At 39.7% G+C, this 24,579-nt stretch overlaps 1 protein-coding gene across 5 annotated transcripts in view; it reads right to left on the reverse strand.

Annotated features, from left to right (window-relative positions):
* Positions 1-1,444: 1,444 nt before the first annotated feature.
* Positions 1,445-24,579, reverse strand: part of LOC143032823 (dnaJ homolog subfamily C member 4-like) — a 31,089-nt gene continuing 7,954 nt past the window's right edge. For 4 of the 5 annotated variants that reach the window (XM_076197913.1, XM_076197924.1, XM_076197934.1 and 1 more), the window contains 4 exons: positions 19,686-19,782; positions 15,658-15,845; positions 7,771-7,944; positions 1,445-4,089 (listed from right to left, as the gene is read on the reverse strand). In XM_076197913.1, the coding sequence (XP_076054028.1) occupies positions 3,933-4,089; positions 7,771-7,944; positions 15,658-15,845; positions 19,686-19,782 (616 nt within the window). In that variant the 3' untranslated portion in view covers positions 1,445-3,932. The remainder of the gene's footprint in view (positions 4,090-7,770; positions 7,945-15,657; positions 15,846-19,685; positions 19,783-24,579) is intronic. The other variant, XM_076197952.1, reaches the window with a different exon arrangement.

Genomic DNA, 24,579 nt, shown 5'->3' on the forward strand with positions numbered 1-24,579 from the left:
CATTGCCTCCTGACAGAAGATTAAAACAGTAATGATGACAATAGGCAAGGTAATTGACAGTCCTCAGACACACCTTGTACCTTATTTACAAGTGACTTTCCCACACCAACATCAAAAGCCTTCACCTATGCAGACACCCTAACAATCTAATAATAATAGCCCAGCACTGCAACAACAAAATAGCAGTTAAAAACACACAAATCTTTCAACAAAATAGTACTATGGTTAATTCAAAACATCTTTCCCTCAGAAATCATCAGATATTTCTTACTCCTAACTATCTTGAATCAAAGAATCTAACAAAATGGTCTACCTCTTCCACTTCATAAAACCTTAAAACACCAAAAAACCCTGTGCCTCACTTTTGATACACATATGACCTTCAGGCCGTTCATCAGGGACCTGAGAGCAAAGACAAATAAGAAACAGAAAATACTAATAATATAAAGCACATTATTTGGCTCAATAAATCCCTTACCCATGGTCTCTCTTGCAGAAGACCTGCAGTCTTTAGGTAGCAGGTTGCAGCCTCCAGGTGTGGACAGAAGTCACTCAGGAAAGACACATTGTGTTGTCTGGGGATTATTAGTGGAGCATTGTAGTATAAAGTCTCATGAGTGGTGCTTGCATCTGGGACAGTTTGAATCTGTGGCCTAGCCTATTCTGTATGGATACTGTTTTAATGCTGGATATTGTCCTGAGCACAAGCATGCCAGCATAGTTCTTGTCAGTTGTCATCATCAATTGGGGGCATATACCAGGGAGCATGTTGCTTCACACACACACTGCCACCATTCCCCATGGTGTCTCTGAGCAAGCTTCCATGTGAGGGAACTACTAGGTGGAGAGGCAATGGTTAGCTTTTTCTGTGAATGGAGAGAACATAATACCTCAGGACCACCACAGTATGTACCTGTCATTGCAAGCAACACTACTACTGATACTGCTTCCACTTTTTCTGATAGTCTCATACACATACCAAGGTTTTTTTCCCTTTACCAGGAGGTAGGCAAAGTCAAAGGCAAAAATCCACTCCCACCCATTCCATCCTCACTCCACTCCCATTCACCACCCCTCCCTCCCTTTTTTCTTGGCTCCTCCCAGATGACTCCCCCAGGTTAGAAGCATTGTAGCAAGACAGAGCACATTCATAGCAAGGCCACTTCATTTAATTGGCAACCCCCAACTCTCCATCTCCTCATGCAAGAAGAGATGGGGAGAAATCCCCTTGGGCTGTGTCAAAATATCATTCACACTTTCCCAATGCCCCTTTTACCTCATCCATCCATCTCATCCTAGGTCACCCCCTCATGTTCACCCTCCCACCTCTGCCTTCCATACCTCTTTTACTAATCTTTCTTCACTCATTCTTTCCACGTGTCCAAACCATCCCAATACAAATATTTGTTATCTAACATACTATGTGAATTCTAAAAAAAAAACAGTATTAAAACAGTTTATTTTTACAAATACACTTATACAACATATTTGATAAGTGTTGCAGACTTCTGACTGTGGTTCCTTCTTTATAGTTTTTCAGGGTAAGTAGGTATAAAACATTATATTCTCATCATTCAGGATTTGCAAGCTTCAGTTTTCAAACTTGTAAAAGCTCATTATCTAGCATTTGAACATTTTACACAATTATGACAATTTGAACATTTTACATTTGAACATTTTACACAATTATGACAAGTAATTGTTTAAACTATCATACAATGAATAATTACTCGTCATATTAAACCTAAAAAAAAAAATAGTGGAATACGTACAACTTTAGATGCTGAGAACCCAACACTAGGAATCACATAGCTACAGCCAAAATTTTCACCTATGCCCTATGCACTTGGACTGTTGGGGCAGGTAACAGTCACTGCTGGGTATCACAAATGAGTATGGAATTCAAACCCACAACTAAGTGAATGCAAAACCAGCATGCTTCAAATTACTCCACCACTGTTTGATGGTAAGATCTGCAATTATTGTAGGATTTTTTTTTTTTTTTTGTAAATTAGAGTATATAGAGAGAGAGAGTTATTAGAAATAGGTGTCAGGGGATGAACACAATAAGAAGGCTGTATGAAGGAGTGATTGTACCCTCAGTGCAGTATGAAGTATGATAACCATACTTTGAATTCATGGGAGGTAAAAAGAAGCTTAAACATGCTTGAGAAGTGTCTAATAAGTATGGGGGAGGGGGATTACAAAGATGGATAGAGTAAAAAATGAAGGAAAGCAAAGAATAGGGGTGGAAAGACAACTGGCAGATACTGGGATGTCTTGGGCATGTGGGAAGAACAAGTGAAGACTAACAAAAAGTGTGTAGAAGGCAGAGGTGAATGCAAAGAATTTGAAGGGAAGGATAAGAATGGGATGGAAGGATGGGGTGAACGGATACAAGGGAAATGTTTGTTGAGCATGGAAGGTAGAGGGCAAGAAATAGGTGCGATTGGAGAGTAGTTGTGAATGTATGATAATTTTATATGGACTGAAGGAGTTTCTTATATGCACTACAATTTCTGGAGTGGATGTTGGGGAAGGTTGCCCTGTAATGAAGCAGTGGGGAAACCAGTTTCAGTTGTCACACCCTGCTGCGGAGGTGATGCATTTTGTTGTGTTGGTTCTAGCCCAAACAGTGAGCAGGTCACAGGGATGACCCTTTATTCACAAGCAGCTAAGATCAAAGGGTCAACAAATAGGTGAGGGATGGGTGAAAGGTAGTTATATCCTTTAGCTGGGTCACTACCCTAATATGGGGGAAAAGACCTCTTTTGGTATTTGCATATACACGGTTTTGTAATGAAAAACTGGCTAAATACAAATATCCGAGGTTGGAAAAAATCTATAAATTATGTCACCAAATTGGAGTTAAAGAAACAATTTATTGTAGACAAAAAATTACTTGATGAAATATCTATCCTGATCAAGAAGGTGCATTGTTCAAACAGGTCAATAAACATAAAGCTTCCCAGGTTTCAATTCTAGAGAAATTAAACAACTGATATAACAAAAGCCTGTCAATATTTGCAAATGCTGCATTCATTTCAAGATAGAAAAATCATATTCATTCGAAATGTTATGAAAAAAAGCCTTCTTAAAAAATACATATATGAATTCTTCCACATTTGAGAATATTATCTCTGACTATAAAGAATACAATGTTTACTTTACCATATATCCCTCATTTCTTTATTTCACACTCAAGATCTTTATTTCTTTATTTCACATTCAAGATCTTGTGTATCCTCAATGAATTCAAAGAGAATGTTGAGCATACACCAAACATCCCTCACATCTTGATTTTATTCAAGATCCAACTTTTATGATCTTAAGAGAATGCTGAATATAGACAATTTTTCTTGTATCAACAATATACACACTCTGAATACATTTCTCAACAGCCAACACTACAATATAATTAGGTAGCTCTTAGGCAAATTACACAAAGCTAAGTGACATCAAAATAAATAATTTATATTTAAAAAAATCACTTGGTTTCGAATTACGAAATAAATACTCTTCTTAAATGCAGTTATTTTAAGCTAACCACAGTACATAAGATCTATAATCACCTACGTATGTACTAAACCTTCTAACCCTTAAAAAAGCCCCTTTTCTTCCTATCCCAGACATCTTTAAAATTTCATGCAATGTCCCATTTAATGACTCATGGTTGGCTTAAAATGACCGTGTTTGGAAAGAGCTATTTGTAATATGGGCAACCAACATTTTCACAAACTGATGCTAGCCAGCCCAAACACCATCCTCATTAATACATCATTATCACCAACAAATTCTTACACACGGTATACATTTTGGGTGTAAAACTTGTCTCTGCATTGTTACAGTTAAGACAATACAAAAAATTGTCCAAATGTCCTAACACTATAAAGATACATACAATTTAGATAATGTTCTTTTCTGAAAAATATTTATTTTGTTGGACAACTTGCTGCAGCTCTCTCCCGAAGTAATTGCATTTGTTCTTGAAGTGTATGTGAATTGGCTCTTTCCCTGGCAATCATATAGTTTTTACTGGCAATCTCATCCCGTAGATTTAGCTGTTCAATTGCCATGTCAGATGTTTTTCTGCAATACAAAAGTTGGATCATTTCACAAAATGCAACAAAAAGAACGAGAGCATTATGCACACCCATAAAAAAATTTGCTTTACTTCAACCTTTCCAACAAATAAGAAACAAAACTGTTCTGGACAATATCATACAACTTCATCTAGCTTTACAGCAGCACCTTGAAAACAGATTGAAATGAGCCTCTTCAACTTAGTAGTATACCTAAATATTTTTCGTGTCAACAGTATTAATAATCCAGCTGAAAGGGGTTGAAGATTCATAACCCTTTCATTAATTATGAGGTGTCACAGAGATGAATAAAACAGCCTGGTATTTGACAAAACAAAATCATACATGCAAACCAGTATGGAAGAAGTTATGTTTGAGATGAAGTGTCTGATGAGTATAGTGGGAGTTTTGAAGATGGATGGAATGAGAAATGAGGTGAGCAGGAGAGTGGAGTGGGAGTAGGAAAGGATATGGTTACCTGGGCTGATGAAAGATTATTGGGATGGTTTGGACACATGGAAAGTGTGGAAAGCAGAATTGGATGGAATGAACTTCTGGAGAAGACTAAAAATGAGATGGATGGATGGGGTGAAAAGGTTTTTGAGCTAATGAGGAATGTCTGTTGAGCAAGGATGGGAGAAGGCAGGGGATAAGTGTGAGTGGAAACAGGTTGTGCATGGCCAATAATTTGATGCAGCCCAAAAATATTACTCCTTGTCTTTCCTATTTTTGACATGAAGGAATGAGGAGGGAGGGTTGCCCTGCTATGGATTTGTTGTGTCTTGTTGCATTGCTTTTGACCCAGGGCAGTGGACCGGACACAGGAATGACCCTTTATTCCATGAGGAGCTAATACGAAAGGGAAGCAAATAGATGATGGATGGGAGTGAAATTTGATGAGGGTGGGTGCATGCCTTGGCTGGCTACCTCCTTTATAAGGGTGAAGAAACCCTTGGTATACAAATAGATATAAAAACTAGTAAATACCCATGTGCACATGCATACATACATACATATAGCAAGGCTTTTTTCCCCCTTACAAGGGAGGTAGCCAAAAAGGAAAAGGCATAAAATCATTCCCACCCATTCCATCCCTCAATACACTCCACACCCCTCCACCCTCCCTCTTATCTTAGCACCTCCTGGATGACGGGTCATCCCTGCACCTTGTCCACTGCCCTGGGTCAGAAGCAGTGTCGCAAGACAGCATCTCCACAGCAAGGCCGCTTCATTACATCGGCGACCCCCCCCCCTCTCCGTCCCCCCATGCATAAAAGGAGAAGACGGGGAGAAATCCCTTTGGGCTGCGTCAAATTTTGCTCACGCATATTACCTCACCCCCCCATCCCCCCGCCCATTCCACCTCATGCATCACAAACTCATCCATATACAACCATTCTCCATTCACCCCTGTCTTCTGTCCTCTCCCGTCCTTCCTCAACAGACATTCCCCTCTTCCCCAAAGCACATGCAAATTTATAAATCTAGTTGGTTCAGTGATATTGGTCTTACTCTCACAGGTCAACCATATGTGACAGATGATTAAAAATCCATCCTTCCACTCATATCTCAGAAGAAATCAATCCTTACTCCCACTTCCTTTAGCTACCCACAAGAAAACCACCATCACAATTTTTTGGATGGCAGCAATGATTTCCCTCTCTGAGGAGGGTGGGCAACTGACATTCTCCTGTCATTGTAGATTATTCTTGTGCTTGGGGGAAGGCCTGTTTGTGTACTGAAGGGCGGGGAGGGGGGAGTCACAGAGCAGAGTAGGAATACAGTAGAAAGGCCATAGTTTTCTGTAAGTTGATGTTCCTTTAATTTTTGCTCTGTTTTCATTACTTCTGTTAATGCCCCAGTCTGCATAACCTTGTTGGTATAGCACCCCAACCAGATTATGCTGACAGAGGCTATGCTTGGGGCACATTTTTCTTTCTATCCCCTATCTATGTGGAGTGAGACGTGAGGATACTAAGGCTGCTTAGTCATGCAAGCTGCTGCCAAACTCTACTGCTCCCTCTGCCACAGTACCAGACAACCACTAGGCCTGCATCACCTGCTGTGTGGGTTGTGACTCAGGGCAAAGATCACCAACTCCAACCCACACTATTATGTACCATCATCAGATCAGAGTTTTTTGGCTTGATAATATAAAGATTGGAGTTACTGTTAGACACCTGGAGAAAAGCTTTGATGGTAGCTGAATATACTGCCAGTTTTAGTTGCTGCACCACACTCTGCATCAATTCTCTGGTGGGAGCTGAATGCAGAGAGCACCACTAGATAATGGAACAGCAGTTGTTCTTCCTCCAAATGCTGTCCCAAATTAACACGTGTTGTAGAATTTTTTTTTTAAATTATGTATGGCCAGGAGATGGGACATTACATAACTCCCTAGTTAAACATAACTACAATGTATCAATGCTAAAAAGATTTCTATCCAGTTACATACTGCACAATTGGGAGTATTTAGGGAGAAAGACTGGAGGAGGTGGAAGCTCTGGATGTTTGGGTGCAAATATGGTGGGAAGGGGGGAGTGGAGGTGTGGGTGGAGTGTAGATTGAGAGAGCAAAGTGAATGCCTTGGGGGATTAAAAGTGTAATGAGAGGTATATATTTGGGAATGGATGCTGGGAGGAGATTGTATGAAGGGGTGATTGTGCCAGCGGCACTGTATGGAGCAGAATCATAAAACATGGGAGAGGGGGAGGGGTGTTTATATATGTCCGAGATGAGATGCCGAGAAGTGTGGTAGGGGTTGCTGGGCTGCATGCAGTGAGGGGCAGGGAGGTGAGGAAGAGAGCAGGGATGAAAGGGTGTTGGGAGATAGGGTTGATGAAAGAGTACTGGAATGGTTTGGACACGTGGAAAGAAAGAGTGAAGAAAGATTAGTAAAAGAGGTGTGGAAGGCAGAGGTAAAGGGAGTGAACATGAGGGCGCAACCAAAGATGAGATGGATGGATAGGGTAAAACCAGCATTGGTAAGGAGGGGAGTGTCTGGATGATGCTGTGATGCATAGAAGGGAGTGGATAGGGGATGAGGGTGGTGAGGGAGTATGTGTGAATGACATTTTGATAGAGCCTGAAGGGATTCCTCCACATCTTCTCTTTTTCTGCATGAGGGGACAAGGGGGGGGGGGGTGTCACTGATTAAATGAAGCAGCTTTGCTATGGATGAGGTGTGTCTTGCTGCATTGCTTCTGACCCAAGGAATTGGGCGAGATGCAAGGATGACCTGTCATCCACACAGAGCCAAGAAAAAAGGGAAGGAGGGGTGGTGAATGGAAGTGGAGTATGTGGGGATGTAATGGGTGGGCATGGATTTATGCCTTTGACTTTGGCTACCTCCCTTGTAAGGGGGAAAAAGCTGTTGGTGTATGTATGTACATACATACATATACCAATGGCTTTTTTCCCCCTTACAAGGGAAGTAGCCAAACAACAAAGGCATAAAATCCACTCCCTCCCATTCCATTCCCACATACTCCACTCCCATTTACCCCTTCCCTCCATCTTATCTTAGCTCCTCCTGGATGATGGGTCAGAAGCAATGCAGCAAGAAACAGCACATCCACAGCAAGGCCGCTTCATTTAATTGGTGAACCCCTCTACATCTCCTCATGTACATACAGTATATAAATAATTAAATAGATAAATAAAACGGAAGGTTTCTCATCCTACATACTTAATAACAAAGTAATGAACGATTATCCCAAACACCATAAATAGAATGGCACCACCAGCAATGTAGGAATTGGGTAGCTTCTTAACGCCTGGTACTCCGTAGTAGGGCCTATCAGCGTACATACCATCTTTCGACTTGTCCCGCATCTCCCATATTGATTCATCATGGAAAACTCTGAAAATAATATTTGTACTTTACTAACTTGTGTTATGAGAACTAGATATCTGGGGATGAACACAAAGAGAAAGTTGTATGAGGGAGTGATTGTACCCACAGCACTGTAGAGACCTGAAATTTGAAGGAGGCAGAAAGGAAAAATTTAAACACATTAGAGGTAAAGTACATAAGGAGTATAGCAGGTGTTACGAGGATGGAGTGAGGAATGTAATGGTAAGACAGAGCAAGGGTTCTTTTTCAATGTAAAGGTTTGGCTGTAATCAAATGGTACTGAGATGGTTTGGGAACATGGAAAGAAAAAGTGAAGTAAGATTACAAAAAAAAAAGTGTGAAAAGAATTTTTTCCTGCTGGTTGTGGTTGTGTGATATAACAAAATGGGTGAGTAGGGTTGAAGGCCTTAACAAAAACTGTGTGCCTATCATTTTCATGTAATATTTTATAAGATAGGGTGAATTTTGGTTTCCGAGTGCAGGTGTTCAATTGAGGTGTTTTTAATGCATGTTATTTTCTTCACTTTGTAAAGTGTATGTTTAGGTGATGGTTGAGAATCAAACTGCAAAAGTGTAATCAAGTGTGATTCTAATAAGCTGTTTATAGAATGTAAGCGTTTCCTTCTGACATCCAAAGTCTGTGCTTGCAAGTGATTAATGTGCATTTATTTTATTTTCTTTATTTTCATTGTCAGATCTGTGACATGCAAGTTCAAAGTCATACGAATGTCAAAAGTGAGGCCTTGTAGTTTAGGGTTCTTTTCCAATGTAAAGGTTTGGATGCTTAATTTCACTATAAGATTTTTTTGTTTTTTATTCAATTATATCTTAGCCATTGTTGTTCAACTTTGTCTAAGCATGTTTGGGTATATTTAACAGCTATTTTGTCACTGATATCCCAGATTACTATCAGATTGTCAGTATAGGTGAGTGCTTTGGTGATACATTTTGATCTGGTGTTAGGAGTGTGCTTGTAAAGAAGTTAAATAGCATAAGTGAAAATAATGCAGTCTTTTTGTCCCAGAAATATGGTTACTGTGGGTCACTGCACTGCTTACCAGATAGGAAATTGGCTTGCCTTTTCTTGCCAATATTGTGAATATTTATCTCCATGATTTTTTTTGACAGTATATGTCTGGGAGGAAGCTCACTGACTGAGTGGGTTAAGGCATCATTAATTGCGACTAAGGTCGAGGGGATGGCAGTTCAAACCCTGCACTGGCAAAGTTGAACCAAAGGCATGGTTCATTATATTCCACGCTACAAAGTCCTCTGTATGGGATACCGTCCTAGCCTACCAGTAGGGGAAGGGGGGAGTTTGTGATGTTAAACCACATCATCATGTTTGGGAATTTTATCATATGCCTTGTTCATGTCTATAGTTACCACAACCATTCTTGATCAATCCTTACAGCATTCATGAGTGATATTTGTAAATGGCATGCTGGTGGAGTGATCTCTGAATCCATGTTGGTGGGTAGTTTGCTTGCATTTCTTTCTGATGCTAATTATTCCATTTATTTGGATATAGTGGAGAGTAGCAAGATTGTTCTGTAAGAAGCAGGTATTTCTGGTGGTTTGTTTGATTTTCCATCTCTATAAAAATAAAAAATAAAAAATAAAAAAATAAAACAAAAACAAAAAGCCAGGTAGCCAGCCAAGAACATGAGCTCTTGGTTCATGACAGAGCTCCATGAGAAGATGAGAGGGATGAAAGGGTGGTGGATGGGAGTGGAATGAATGGGAGTGGAATGGATGGGAGCTACCTCCCTTGTAAGGGGGGAAAAGACCTTGGCAGATAGATAGCCGGCCAAACCATGCACCAACCACCCTCCATCCATCCAACACCTGTTTGTTTTCCTTTTATCTTAGCTCCTTGTGGATGAGGGGCTATCCTTATCCCCGACCACTGCCCTGGTCAGAAGTAATGCAGCAAGACACAGCACACCCCTAACAACCTCCTTTGTCCATTCAAAACCATTTTCCACTCAAACCTATCTCTTGCTTTCTCCTTTTATCTGTTTAACACATTCCCCTTTTATCCAAACCTCCCTTCAACCCATTCATCAATCCATTTCATTTTCAGACTTATCTTCAAGTTCATTCCATCTACATTAGCCTTCAACATTCTTATTGTTTGTCTTTTTTCACTCACTTTCCATGTGCCTAATCCATACCAGTTTTCTTTCAACAACCCTACCTGCCAGATCTTTTTCCACACCAGCTCTCCTCCTAATTTCTTAATTTTTCACTCCATATTTCTCAAATACTTAATCTCAAATACAGACGCTCCTAAACTTACGTTTTAGTTACGTTCCGAACGGCCGAACGTAAGTTGAAAATGAACGTAAGTTGTTACTGTACTATACATCCGTAAATTCTATTACCGTATCTTATAAAACACCCCTAAATCATTAATTATACACAACATTGTAAAATAATAACATTAATTTCAAATAAATTAAATTCAAGCAACATAAATTGAGATGGTGGAGGAGGAGGGGAAGGCGGAGGATGAGGATGAGGCAAGGCATGTTCAGCTTGTCGTTTGTGCAATGTAAACAATGGACGCAGCGTCATGCGCAAGTATCGTTTGAACTACGGAGAGCGCGCTAAACTAAAAAAATTCACTCAAAAAAAATTTTTTTTACAATTTTTTTTTTACAGTCAGTTCAAACGTAAAATCGAAAAAACATAAAACGAATGAACGTAAGTAGAGGAGCGTCTGTATATTTTAAGTTTTTCCTTTCTGCTCCTAGTCTTTGGCTCATACAATGTTGTAGACACAATCACCATATAGTCTTCTCTTTGCGTCAATATCCAGATACCTTTGTGTCCATCCCCAGATACTTGTTTCTCATAATACTTTTCATTCCAACAAATTGACCCATTAACCTCACCCTCCAACCCTATTCCTTGCTACATCATCCTAAATACAAACAACTATAAGTGTTATCAGCAAACAACAACTAGCTCACCTCCCACTTCCCTTCACTCTCGCAAACCATCTCCAATCCCCTGTCCATCACCATCATATCTACTTCCCATACTACCCCATTCATGTACACATTGAATAACCATGGTGACATGATGCAACCCTAGCAGCTCCACAATCACCCCAAACCACTCACTCTCACTATTCCCAACTCTAAAACTCATGAACAAGCTTTTGACTGCCCTCATCAGCTTTCTCCCTTTTGCATCTATATGCAACATCTCCCACAATAACTTCCTGTTGACTTTGTCAAAAGCCTTCTTTGTTAGTTCATTCTTTCCAATTCATAAACTCACCGCCTTTGGCCCTCGCCACGTCTTCAGAATTAAAAATAAGCATTTCCACATCTATCATTTCCAAGGAATCAAAATCTTTCTAAAAATATATCCAACCAATATCTTGATCCACAGAGCCCAAAAAACGACCTTATCTTTTGCCAGAAACTACTTATCTGCCTTACCACAAAAATTTGATCCACACACCCTCTACCTTTCCTATAACCACACCATTTTCCACCAATTATTGTACTCCCCTTTTTTCATATCCTGTGTCTTGCTACATTGCTTCTGAGCCAGGGCATTGGAGGAGATGTAGGGATGACCTGTCATCAAGGAGCCAAAATAAGAGGGAGGGGGGGGAGTGAATGGAAGTAGAGTATGTGGGGATGGAATGGGTGGGAGTGGATTTTATGCCTTTGATTTTTGGCTACCTACCTTGTAAGAGGGAAAAAGACATTTGTATATGTATGTGTGTATATGTAGTACTGAGTTGGAAGGGTGGTGAGGTAAATGCCAAAAACCGTTGAAGCTTTATTACTGATGTTCTGTCCTAGAAGGACTTCTTCCGAAGTCCTTCTAGGACGTAATGTCAGTAATAAAACTCCAACGTTTTTTGGTGTTTAACTCACCACCCTTCCACTTATTCTGTTTTATGTACTTCTATATGTAGTACTCCCAATTAACACCCTCCCATGTGCCATTCCAACTACATTTGCCAAACTACTAATCCTTCTCAAATCACTACATTCACATTTCTCTCCTGGAATTATACAAGCACTTCTCTAGTCTTCAAGCTGGTCTTAATATGGGTATTATGTACATACATACATATACCAAGGCTTTTTCCCCCCTTACCAGGGAGGTAGCCAAAAAGGGAAAGGCATAAAAACACTCCCACCCATTTCATCCCTAAATACACTCCACACCCATTCCACCCTCCCTCTCATCTGAGCACCTCCTGGATGACGGGTCATCCCTGCACCTTGCCCACCGCCCTAGGTCACAAGCAGTGTCGCAAGACACAGCACATCCACAGCAAGGCCACTTCATTAAATCGGCGACCCCCCCTCTCTGTCCCCCCTTGCATATAAGGAGAGGACGGGGAGAAATCCCTTCGGGCTGCGTCAAAATTTGCTCACACATACTACCTCACCCCCCACCCACCCCGCCCATTCCTCCTCATGCAATCACAACATCATCCATATACAACCATTCTCCACTCACCTCTGTCTTCCGTCCTCTCCCTTCCTTCCTCAACAGACATTCCCCTCTTCCCCAAAGCCCCCTTCACCCCCTCCATCCACCTCATCCTTGGACGTCCCCTCATGTTCACTCCCTCCACATCTGCCTTCCATACCTCTTTTACTAGTCTTTCTTCACTCATTCTTTCCATGTGTCCAAACCATCCTAATATTCTTTCATCAACCCTATCTCCCAGCTCCTTTTTCACCCCTGTTCTCCTCCTCACCTCCTCATTTCTCACTCTATCTAGCCTAGTAACCCCCACCATACTTCTCAGACACCTCATCTCAAACACATTCAAACTCCTTCTCTCTTCTTCTCTTATGTTCCACGTTTCTGCCCCATACAGTGCTGTTGGCACAATCACTCCTTCATACAGTCTCCTCTTCGCATCCATTCCTAAATGTCTATTCCTCATTACACTCTTTAATCCACCAAGGCATTTACTCGCTTCTCTCAATCTACATTCTACCTCCACCTTTTCCTGCTACACTTGCACCCAAGTATCTAAAACTATCCACTTCCTCCAGTCGCTCTCCCTTAATGTTCACTTCCAGTCTACTGCCACTTTCACCCCTTGTACATCTCATCACCTTACTTTTACCCACATATATCTTTAGCTTTCTTCTATCACATACTCTCCCAAACTCTGCCACCAGCTTCCTCAATCCCTCCTCCGATCCTGCCACAAGCGCAGTGTCGTCCGCAAACAACAGCTGGCTCACCTCCCACTTTTCTCCATTTTCTTTAACCCCTTCCATACGGTGCCGCACACGTAGGCGTCATGGGGAGCGAGTGTATTCGCGAGGCTGCCATATCGGCGTCTTGATTATATTTATTGTAGTCGCCCCTCCATAATGACATTCTTTCTAATTCTTTTGTAATCGCATTTTCTATGGTTATCAAAATTCACGGGTGAAGAGAGAACGATCGATATAAGCGGTGACTATATTTTATGATGCGAGTATTATTACGACACGTCGTACGGCTGGCATTGGCTGCTGCCACCGAGATCTAAGTCCATGACGCCTACGTGTGCGGCACCGTATGGAAGGGGTTAACCATCTCCAATCCCTGACCCACTACCCTTGCATTCACCTCTCGCACCACCCCATCCATGTATAAGTTGAACAGCCAGGGCGACATAACGCATCCTTGACGAAGTCCCACCTTTACCTCAAACCACTCACTCTCTCCATTTCTAATCCTGACACAAGCTCTACTACTCTCATAAAAACTCTTGACAGCTCCCAAAAGCTTTCCTCCTATCCCATAAATCTGCATAACCTCCCACAGTGCCTTTCTGTCTACCCTATCATAAGCCTTTTCCAGATCCATAAAAGCCCAAAAAACATCCTTCCCCTTTCCTATAGCTTTCTCATATATCTGTCTTACCACAAAGATCTGATCTACACAACCTCTACCTGTCCTAAATCCACACTGTTCCTCACCAATTACTCCTTCTGTTCCTCTCCTAATCCTCTCAATCAAGATCCTCCCATAAGCCTTCCCAACTACACTTAACAAGCTAATCCCTCTGAAACTACTACATTCACACTTGTCCCCTTTTCCCTTGTAAAGAGGAACTATACAGACACTCCTCCAGTCCTCCGGTACTCTACCCTCTCTCCAGCAAACATTAAATAACCTCACCAACCAGTCCACCATCACTTGACCTCCCTTTTTCAGACATTCTGCATGGCATCCATCCAGACCAGGTGCCTTACCTGCTTTCATCATCTTAACAACTGCCTTCACCTCATCCTTCCTTATTTCTCCTCCATTCTCCTCACTCATCGCTCTCATTTTCTTCGCATTTCCCACTGCAGCTATCTTTCCTTCCCTATCCTCCTTCACATTTAGCAACTCCCTAAAATATTCTGTCCATCTTCCCCTTACTGCCTCCTCTTCCATTATCATCTCTCCAGTCTCGTTTAAATACTGCATTTGGACCAAAATGTTTTAGAAATATGCTTGAGATCTTATCTGGGCCTTCAGCATGAAAGTTTTACCATTTCTTTTAATGCTCTTTCTGTGTCTGTTGAAGAAAGAAGAGGTAACATTTCATTAGTTTGATTTTACATAGCTCTCATCATTTTCCTATATTCTTGCGTACTGGGTTTGAAACCTGTTTTGGAGAAGTGTATGTTGATGATACTGCAATTCTGTTTTGATGACTGCATTTTTCTTATGAATGCTCCAACTGCTTCATGAGAATTTAGAATGTTAGATGGTTAATATAATTTTCCACATTTTCTGTATTATGGTACTTGTTTGCCCCTCTAATATGTTTGTTTTTCCCAGTTTTCTTTCTTCTAATCACTTGTATCTTTAAAATAATTGTTCATTTTTTCTTTTCTTTTTCTTGTTTGTAGCAGGCTCAGAGGAGGGATTGAGGAAGTTGGTGACAGAGTTTGGGAGAGTGTGTGAAAGAAGAAAGCTGATGATAAATGAGCGTAAAAGTAAGGTGATGAGATGTACAAGGGGTGAAAGTGGCAGCAGACTGGAAGTGAGCATTAAGGGAGAGCAACTGGAGTCAGTGGATAGTTTTAGATACTTGGGTGCGAATGTGGCAGGAAAGGGAGGAGTGGAGGTAGAGGTAGAATGTAGTTTTTTTTTTTATAAAAATTATATATATTTATATATATATATATATACTGTATATATATACATATACACACATATATATATGTATATATATAAATATATGTATATAAATATATATATATATACATATGTATATACATATATATATTTATATATATACATACATATATACATATATACATATATATATATATTTATATATATATATATGTATATATATCTTTTTTTTTTTTTTAGTTGCATCCATAGTGGTAGCTCATGGTGCCAAAATGGGGGAGACTAAACATCTGCAACAGTAACAATAGTGTCAGCATTCACAACATTCCCCAAGAGAACACAGCATAGGAAATGTTGAAGATGTTGACAGTTTGTCATGTTTGCAGTCCCCTCTCTGTTTATGTCATGAGCTACTGCTGGTAACAACTGCAATTAGGTATAACAAGTTACCCACCTTTATTTTTAAAATAAAGAAGTAATAATAATAGTGGCCCACTATAACCATAATGCATATCTTAAGTTATGACTAATTCAAATATCTGAAATAAACCTTCCCTTGCATTTCACTATCATTGGGCTACAAAAACATTTCATACTTACACCCTTTCTCTTGGAGCATTCGTCATTACTCCTCCAGTGCTGTGGTGAAGGACGCTACTGTTCCACCTGTGTAGTTCTACATCATACAGCCTCCTTGTTTGTGGTTTACTTAGGACTGAATATGCTTCATTCAAAGCAATAAACCGTCTATGTTGTTCAGGGTCACCCAAGTTTTTGTCTGGATGAAACTGAAAATTTATCCATATTAACGAATATAAGGGGGAAAAGAAAAAGGGAGGAAAATATATATATATATGTATGTATGTATGAATGTGTGTGAGTGTATGTGTATATATATATATATATATATATATATATATATATATATATATAAATTATATATATATATATATATATATATATATAATTTTTTTTTTTTTTTTTTTTTCCCTGAAACCACTGAGAAATTGAAAAAACAGATACCGAATGTTTTTGTCTATAAAGACATTTTCAATTTGAAAATTTCTTAATAGACGAAAAAGTTCAGTATCTGTTTTTTTTCAATTTCCCTGTGGTTTCTGCAAAAATAGATTATCATGTGTGTTTTGTGGTTTCTTTGCATATATATATATATATATATATATATATATATATATATATATATATATATATATATATATATATATATATATATATATATGCAAAAAAAAAAACAAGAAAAATAACAGAAATGTGACCGAGCGTTTTCGCCTATTCAGACATTTTAGAGGTACAAGGATAGAAGAGAAACAAGAATATATACCCAAAAGGTAGATCTCTCCCTGTGACCTATGGACAATTCATAAGAGTTTGGGCTACAATTTTCTTAACCCCTTCCATACGGTGCCGCACACGTAGGCGTCATGGGGAGCGAGTGTATTCGCGAGGCTGCCATATCGGCGTCTTGATTATATTTATTGTAGTCGCCCCTCCATAATGACATTCTTTCTAATTCTTTTGTAATCGCATTTTCTATGGTTATCAAAATTCACGGGTGAAGAGAGAACGATCGATATAAGCGGTGACTATATTTTATGATGCGAGTATTATTACGACACATCGTACGGCTGGCATTGGCTGCTGCCACCGAGATCTAAGTCCATGACGCCTACGTGTGCGGCACCGTATGGAAGGGGTTAATAATAAAGATATCCAATTTGTACAACCCATGACTTAAATTTAAATTGTTAACAAATGTATCCTTGATCAGACTGGATTCTATGATATTTCTATTCAAATATGAATTACTCTTAACAATTACTTTAGCTTTCTCCCAATTAATGCAATGGCTGAAATCCCTAAAGTGAACAAATATTGCATTGGACATTTGTCCACTTCTGACACTATACTAATGTTTTAATCTAACATGTAATTCCTTTCCAGTCTTGACCAATATAGCATTTGCTGCAATCTTTACATGGAATTTTATATACACAACCTTCCTTATTTTCAGGAAATTTGTTGGTGTATCCTGAAGAAGAATTGGAGAAACTTGCTTTACCACTGCCTACTACCACCATTATTGATTTGATTAAATTATGAGTTTTAAAATCTTTGCGACACTACCTCTGACCCAGGGCAGTGGACAAGTTGCAGGGATGACCCGTCATCCAGGAGGTGCTACGAAGGGAGGGAGGGTGGAGGGGAGTGAAGTGTATTTAGGGATGGAATGGGTGGGAATGATTTCATGCCTTTTTCTTTTTCGCTACCTCCCTTGTAAGGGGGAAAAAGCCTTGGTATGTATGTATTTTGTGCTTACGCAGCCCGAAGGGATTTCTCCCCGTCTTCTTTTCTGCATGAGGGGACGGAGAGGAGGGGTCACCGAATTAATGAAGCAGCTTTGCTGTGGATGTGCTGTGTCTTGCGACACTGCTTCTGACCCAGGGCAGTGGACAGGATACAGGGATGACCAGTCATCCAGGAGGTGCCAAGATGAGAGCGAGGGAAGAGGGTGGAGGGGAGAGAAATATGTAGGGGATGGAATGGGTGGGAGTGGTTTCTATGCCTTTTTCTTTTTGGCTACCCCCCTGTGTAAGGGGGAAAAAAACCTTTGGTATATGTATGTATGTATGTGTTTAATGGTACATACATACATACATACATACATACATACATGTACCAAGGCTTTTTCCCCCTTACAAGGGAGGTAGCCAAAAAGGGAAAGGTATAAAATCATTTCCACCCATTCTATCCCTGAATACACTCCACACCCCTCCACCCTCCCTCTTATCTGAGCACCTCCTGGATGACGGGTCATCCCTGCACCTTGTCCACTGCCCTGGGTCACAAGCAGTGTCGCAAGACACAGCACATCCACAGCAAGGCCGCTTCATTAAATCGGCGACCCCCCCCCTCTCCGTCCCCCCATTGCATAAAAGGAGAGGACGGGGAGAAATCCCTTCGGGCTGCGTCAAATTTTGCTCACACATACTACCTCACCCCCCACCCCCCTGCCCATTCCACCTCATGCAATCACATCATCATCCAACCAAATCTACAGCAACACTTCTCACCAACTGGACAAAAGAACACAAATACATACCTCATCTCTACATCAACAACACTCTAATACCACACACAAACACACCGAAAATTCTTGGTGTAACATACGATACATCCATGTCTTTCAAACAACACCTCACAAACATAAAAAACAAATGCACACCTAGACTTAACGCACTTAAGTCAATCACAGGAACAACATTTGGACAAAACAAAGAAACTAATATAACAATATACAAACAATGCATACGCTCAGTGATGAATTATGCGAGTCCTGCATGGACTCCTAATCTCAGTGAGACACACCACAACACCCTTCAAATCATACAAAACAAAGCCCTAAAAACAATTACAGGCTGCACAAATACATCACCTACAGACCATTTACACCATGAAACAAAAGTCCTCAAAGTCAAGGACCACCTCGACATGAGAGGCACACAAACACTTGCTGCAGCCACCACAAACACATCACACCCGCTACACTACATAGCAGAACACCCACACACACCAAGAAACATTAAAACTACACCCAAAGACCTTTATTACGCACAGATACTCTCTTCTCTTCCTCCACAACCACCAAATACCAGCCTCCGGAAACATATTCATAATATAATCATATCACTCACCGCTCCATTAACACACTGAAAGACAACACACTGCTGCATGCCAGACCCCCTGATATCCACCCTTCTGAATCCTCTCTCCCACGAAAGGACAGAGTCCACTTGGCCAGACTGCGATGCGGTCACCACCCAGCACTTCTAAGCTACCAGAAGAGGCTGGACGACCGTGTTGTGAACAGCTGCCCAGGATGTAACACTTCACCCCATACCATACAACACATAATGGAAGACTGCATTATACACAATCATGCACGCAAACAACACAACATACACTCTATAAAGGATTTGTGGGAAAACCCAGTTTCGGCTGTGGCCTTCCTTGGGGAGATGGGACTGCTCGGACAGACAGTCTAGGGAACGACAACAACAACAACATCATCCACATACAACCATTCTCCACTCACCTCTGTCTTCCGTCCTCTCCCGTCCTTCCTCAACAGACATTCCCCTCTTCCCCAAAGCCCCCTTCACCCCATCCATCCACCTCATCCAAGGACGTCCCTTCATGTTCACTCCCACCACATCTGCCTTCCATACCTCTTTTACTAGTCTTTCTTCACTCATTTTTTCCATGTGTCCAAACCATCCTAATATTCTTTCATCAACCCTATCTCCCAGCTCCTTTTCCACCCGTTCTCCTCCTCACCTCCTCATTTCTCATATATATATATATATATATATATATATATATATATATATATATATATATGGGGTGTGGAGTGTATTCAGGGATGGAATGGGTGGAAATGGTTTTATGCCTTTTCCTTTTTGGCTACCTCCATTGTAAGGGGGAAAAAAGCCTTGGTATATGTATGTATGTATATATATATAATTCTCACATAGCACAATAAACTTTACACTTCAATTACCGCCTGAAATTTGCATAACAAACCATAAAAAGAAATCTTGTTTTCATACCTCTTTGGATAATTCAAAAAAAGCTTTTTTGATTTCCGTTTGGCAGCAATCCTTCTCAACCCCAAGGACCTCATAATAATTGACTTTCTTGGCATCCCTGCAAAATATAAATACATTAGCCAAAGCTTAAAAAAAAAAAAGGCCTCATAACATTCTTTAATCATTTTGTAATTCTCCAAGGTCTTGGATTATGTGTTGGACTCGCAATCACCAGCTATTACCCTCCCAAATGAGAGTTGAACTCATATATAGTCCAATCTATAAATAATACTGTGACATCACACTCACACACACACACACACACACTAAATTGGGATAAGAGAAATACAAAGAGGCATGGATGGAAACTATAAAAGAAAAAAAAAAAAAAGTTACAGAAGAGACCAGAAAAAGAATAGCTTTCCCCACACAGTAGTGGATGTATGGAACAAACTAAATTTGCAAACTAAATGTGCAAAAACCATATACGAATTTATGAGCAATTTAGACACTGCGAGATACAGAGACAGGACACCATGAGCATAGCTCCCCTTCCCATAAGATACAACTAGGTAAATAGGTAATTATATACACACACACACACACACACAAAGGAAACTAGTTGTTATTGTGCAGGATGTGTGACTGATAAAGAAAATCCAGTTCTTGAAAAAAGTATAGTTTGGCACAATGGAGAAAGAAAAAGAAGAAAGAATATTAAACGATCCAACAAAGAGAGGACTGGATATAAGCAAAGTGGAAAGTCCAAGAGGCGTCATCCCCAAAAGAACTTGTTTGATAGATACTCCAAGGATAAACCAAAGGTAGGAGAACAACAGTTTTTCGGGGTTTCAAAGAAACCCAGGAGAAATAGGTAAAAGCTTAGATATATAGAGAAGTTAGGTATAGTAATGCATTAAGAAATCACAAAGTAAACGACTTGATAGAAGAAATCAGATTTAAAATTGGACTACCAAGCTGTACTTAGGGAACTGATTACTTTGCATAAGAGTAATGAGCAAACGATTAGAGAATTAAGTGACCTAAAGAGCCAAATTGATATCCTCAAAAGAGAAAACAAGAGAATGAAAAATGAGGACAAAAATAAAAATGAAGAACTGAAAAAGGAGGTGAAAGAGCAATTACAAGTAGTGACCGCAAAGGTGGAAGTCAATTAAAGAAACAGACCTCATTGAAATAAAAAATCAACTGAAACAAGAACAGGAAAATCAAAAAAATATCTTTGAGAGAAATAGTACAAAAGCAGATGGAAGAAAATACAAAAGAAACAGTTATAAAAGCAATTAAAGAAAAGGAAAATTGGGTGCGAGATACAGTTGACAAAGCTAAGTGCACTGTGGTCCATGGTATCCAGGAAAAACATGATATGTATTAATACCAGAGAGAAAAGGTGGAGAAGGAAATAGCTACGGAAATTTTGAAAGAAATACAGGACGAAGGGCAAACTTTTGATAAAGAAATTGATGACATCCACAGGATAGGCAAATATTCAAAAGAAAAACAACACAGACCCCTGAAAATAAAACTAAGAACTCAAATGATAGCCAAGGAGGTATTATCGAAAGTGGTTGAATTGGCAAACAGCGAGAAATTCAAACATATATAGATAAAAAAGGAAATGAGTGATGAGGAAAAAGAGAAAGACAAAGCTCTCAGATTAGAACCCAATGACAGAAATGAGAAAAGAACAGACGGGATTTTTTTTTTTTTTTTGAGTGCTGGACTTTAGACTGAAAAAATGGTACACCAAAAAAATGGAAACTTACACCAAGAAAGAGAAGAAAATATGAAACTAAAATAGGCATACCCAAATATCGATGGCATATCTGGAATTAACTAAATGACTATCTAGAAATAGAGAAACCTGACATTATGGGAATTGTGGAGACAAAACTGAAAGGACCTCTATCAACAAGTATAGTGGGACAAGGTCTATACAACCACTGGGCAAAAAATAGAACAAACAAGCAAGGAGGAGGTGTCAGGATACTGACCAAAAAGGATCTAAATGTGACAAAGATTAATGAAGGCAAAGGCAATGTAGAATTAATTACGATCAAAATTGTAAACAAAAAGATGAAAAGCAGAAAATTTGTGGCAGAGTATGTACCACCAAAAACACAGGCTTGGTTGGATCGCAATCATTCTAAATTACTGGAAGACACAATGAACATGCTAAACAAGTTACAAGAGGGTGGTAACATAGTAATCATGGGTGATTTTAATGCAAAGGATATAATCTGGAAAGAAATGATAGTAAAAGGGGGAGAATAACTTTGGAGCAACATTCTACTGGATATGACCATCGAATACACCTTAACACAATGGGTTAACCACTTCAATATGGGACTTAAATCTCGCGGGCAGCAGCCAATGCCAGCCGTACGACGTAACGAAATAATATTCGCATCATAAAATATAGTCGCCGCTTATATCAATCGTTCTCTCTTTCACCCGCGAATTTTGAAAACCACAGAGAATGGGATTCAGGGCGCATTTGGGAGAATGTAAAAACACAGGGGCGACTACAATAAATATAATCAAGACGCCGATATGGCAGCGTCGCGAATCCACTTGCTCCTCATGACGCCTACATGTGCGGCACCGTATGGAAGGGGCTAAGGAAAATACTAGATATAGAAACAATGAGGAACTGTCAAAACTAGACTCAATATTAACTTCTGAACCAGATATTGTGAACAAAATGGAGTATAAATCACCAATTGGAAAGAGTGACCATATACTAATTAACTAATAGAGTTTGAATTAAAAGAACAAAACAATGTAGGAAGGAATGATAAATATAGAGAAGGAAGATTAATGTACAACAAAATGGATTTTGTACAACCAAGAAACCTTTTTCCAAAACACAAACTGGGATAAATTCTCCAAAGAGGAAACAAAGATGGAAGACAAATGGAACATATTCAAAGAAAAGTACAAGGAAGGAATTGATAAATATGTGCCAAAGAAGAAACAAAAAGAGATTTATATAAAGTGTTGGTATAACAAAAGGTGCAGTAAGGTTAAAGACAGAAGAGACAAAGCCTGGAAAAAATGGAAAAAAGACAAAAAACATCCAAATGACAAACATATATAAAACTCAGGAATGAATATATGAATATACGCAGGAAAGAAAAAAGAAATTATGAAAAAGATATTATAGACAAATGTAAGGATCAATCTAAACTCTTTTACAGATATATGACAAACTAAAGGATAAACATGAAATAGTAAAACTGCATGAAGGAGATAGATGTGAAGAGTGGTGTCCTGCAAGGCTCTGTATTGGCTCCTTTAATGTTTGCCATGTACAGTCGTACCTCGGTACTCGACCGCCTCTATACTCGACCAAATCGGTGCTCGACCAAAAAATTCGAGTAGAAAATGCATCGGACCTCGAACAGATTTTCGGTACTCGACTAGCTCGAACAGCGGGTAAGCGTCAGTTCGACTCAGACCGCCAGCGGAGTAAGACGTACGCAGTTTGTTCGAGTATTTCTTCCCAGATTTAAACTTTTTCGTGTTGCTCTAGCCTTTAACCCCTTCCATACGGTGCCGCACACGTAGGCGTCATGGACTTAGATCTCGGTGGCAGCAGCCAATGCCAGCCGTACGACGTGTCGTAATAATACTCGCATCATATAATATAGTCACCGCTTATATCGATCGTTCTCTCTTCACCCGGGAATTTTGATAACCATAGAAAATGCGATTACAAAAGAATTAGAAAGAATGTCATTATGGAGGGGCGACTACAATAAATATAATCAAGACGCCGATATGGCAGCCTCGCGAATACACTCGCTCCCCATGACGCCTACGTGTGCGGCACCGTATGGAAGGGGTTAATAATGGGTCCAAAGAAAGACAGTGATAAGGGGAAAATTGGTTTCGGTGTTCGAACAAATCGGTGCTCGACCACCACCTCAGAACGGATTATGGTCGAGTACCGAGGTACGACTGTATATAAATGATATGGATGAGGGAGTAAATTGTTACATGAACTTCTTTACTGACAATGCCAAATTACTCAAGAGATTAAGAACAGAAGAAGATTGCAGATCGCTACAAGACCTAAACAAAATATGGGAATGGAGTCAAAGATGTGAGATGAACTTCAACATTAAGAAATGTAGCATAATGGAATTTGGAAAAAGCAAAAATAGAATATCAGGTCAATATAAAATTGGAAACAAGGAAGTCAAAAAAGTCAATTCAGAAAGGGACTTCGGAGTGATCATCTCAAGCGACTTGACACCTGATAAACATGTCAATAGATTATTTGTGTCCTTCGACTACATGGATGAAGAAATGGTAAAGAAAATAGTGGTTACACTGATAAGACCTAAACTAGAGTATGCTGCAACACTATGGGCACCTAGCACAAAAAAGAACATAAGAAAATTGGAAAGAATCCAAAGAGCAGCAACAAAAACTTACACTATCAAATTTGACATACAAACAAAGATTGAAGAAATTACATCTATCAACACTGGAACAGAGAAGAGAAAGAGGTGATTTGCTGACCATTTACAGAATTATGAAAGGGATAGAATTTCTTGACGGAGATGACTTATTAAAATGTAGATTGTGAGAAGTAAATAAATACCTTGGGGGATTAAAAAGTGTAATGAGAAAAGACATCTGGAAATGGATGCTAAGAGGAGATTGTATGAAGGAGTGATTGTGTCGACAGAACTGTATGGGGCAGAAACATGGAACACAAGAGAGGAAGAGAGGAGTTTGAATGTGTTTGAGAAGAGGTGCTTGAGAAATATGATAGGGGTTACTATGTTGGATAGAGTGAGAAATGAGGAGATGAGGAGGAGAATGGGAGTGGAAATAGAGTTGGAAGATAGGGTTGATGAAAGAGTATTGGGATGATTTGGAC

This window comes from Oratosquilla oratoria, chromosome 1, assembly GCF_046742065.1.
Source record: "Oratosquilla oratoria isolate Oo_2021 chromosome 1, ASM4674206v1, whole genome shotgun sequence".
Lineage (NCBI taxonomy): Eukaryota > Metazoa > Arthropoda > Malacostraca > Stomatopoda > Squillidae > Oratosquilla > Oratosquilla oratoria.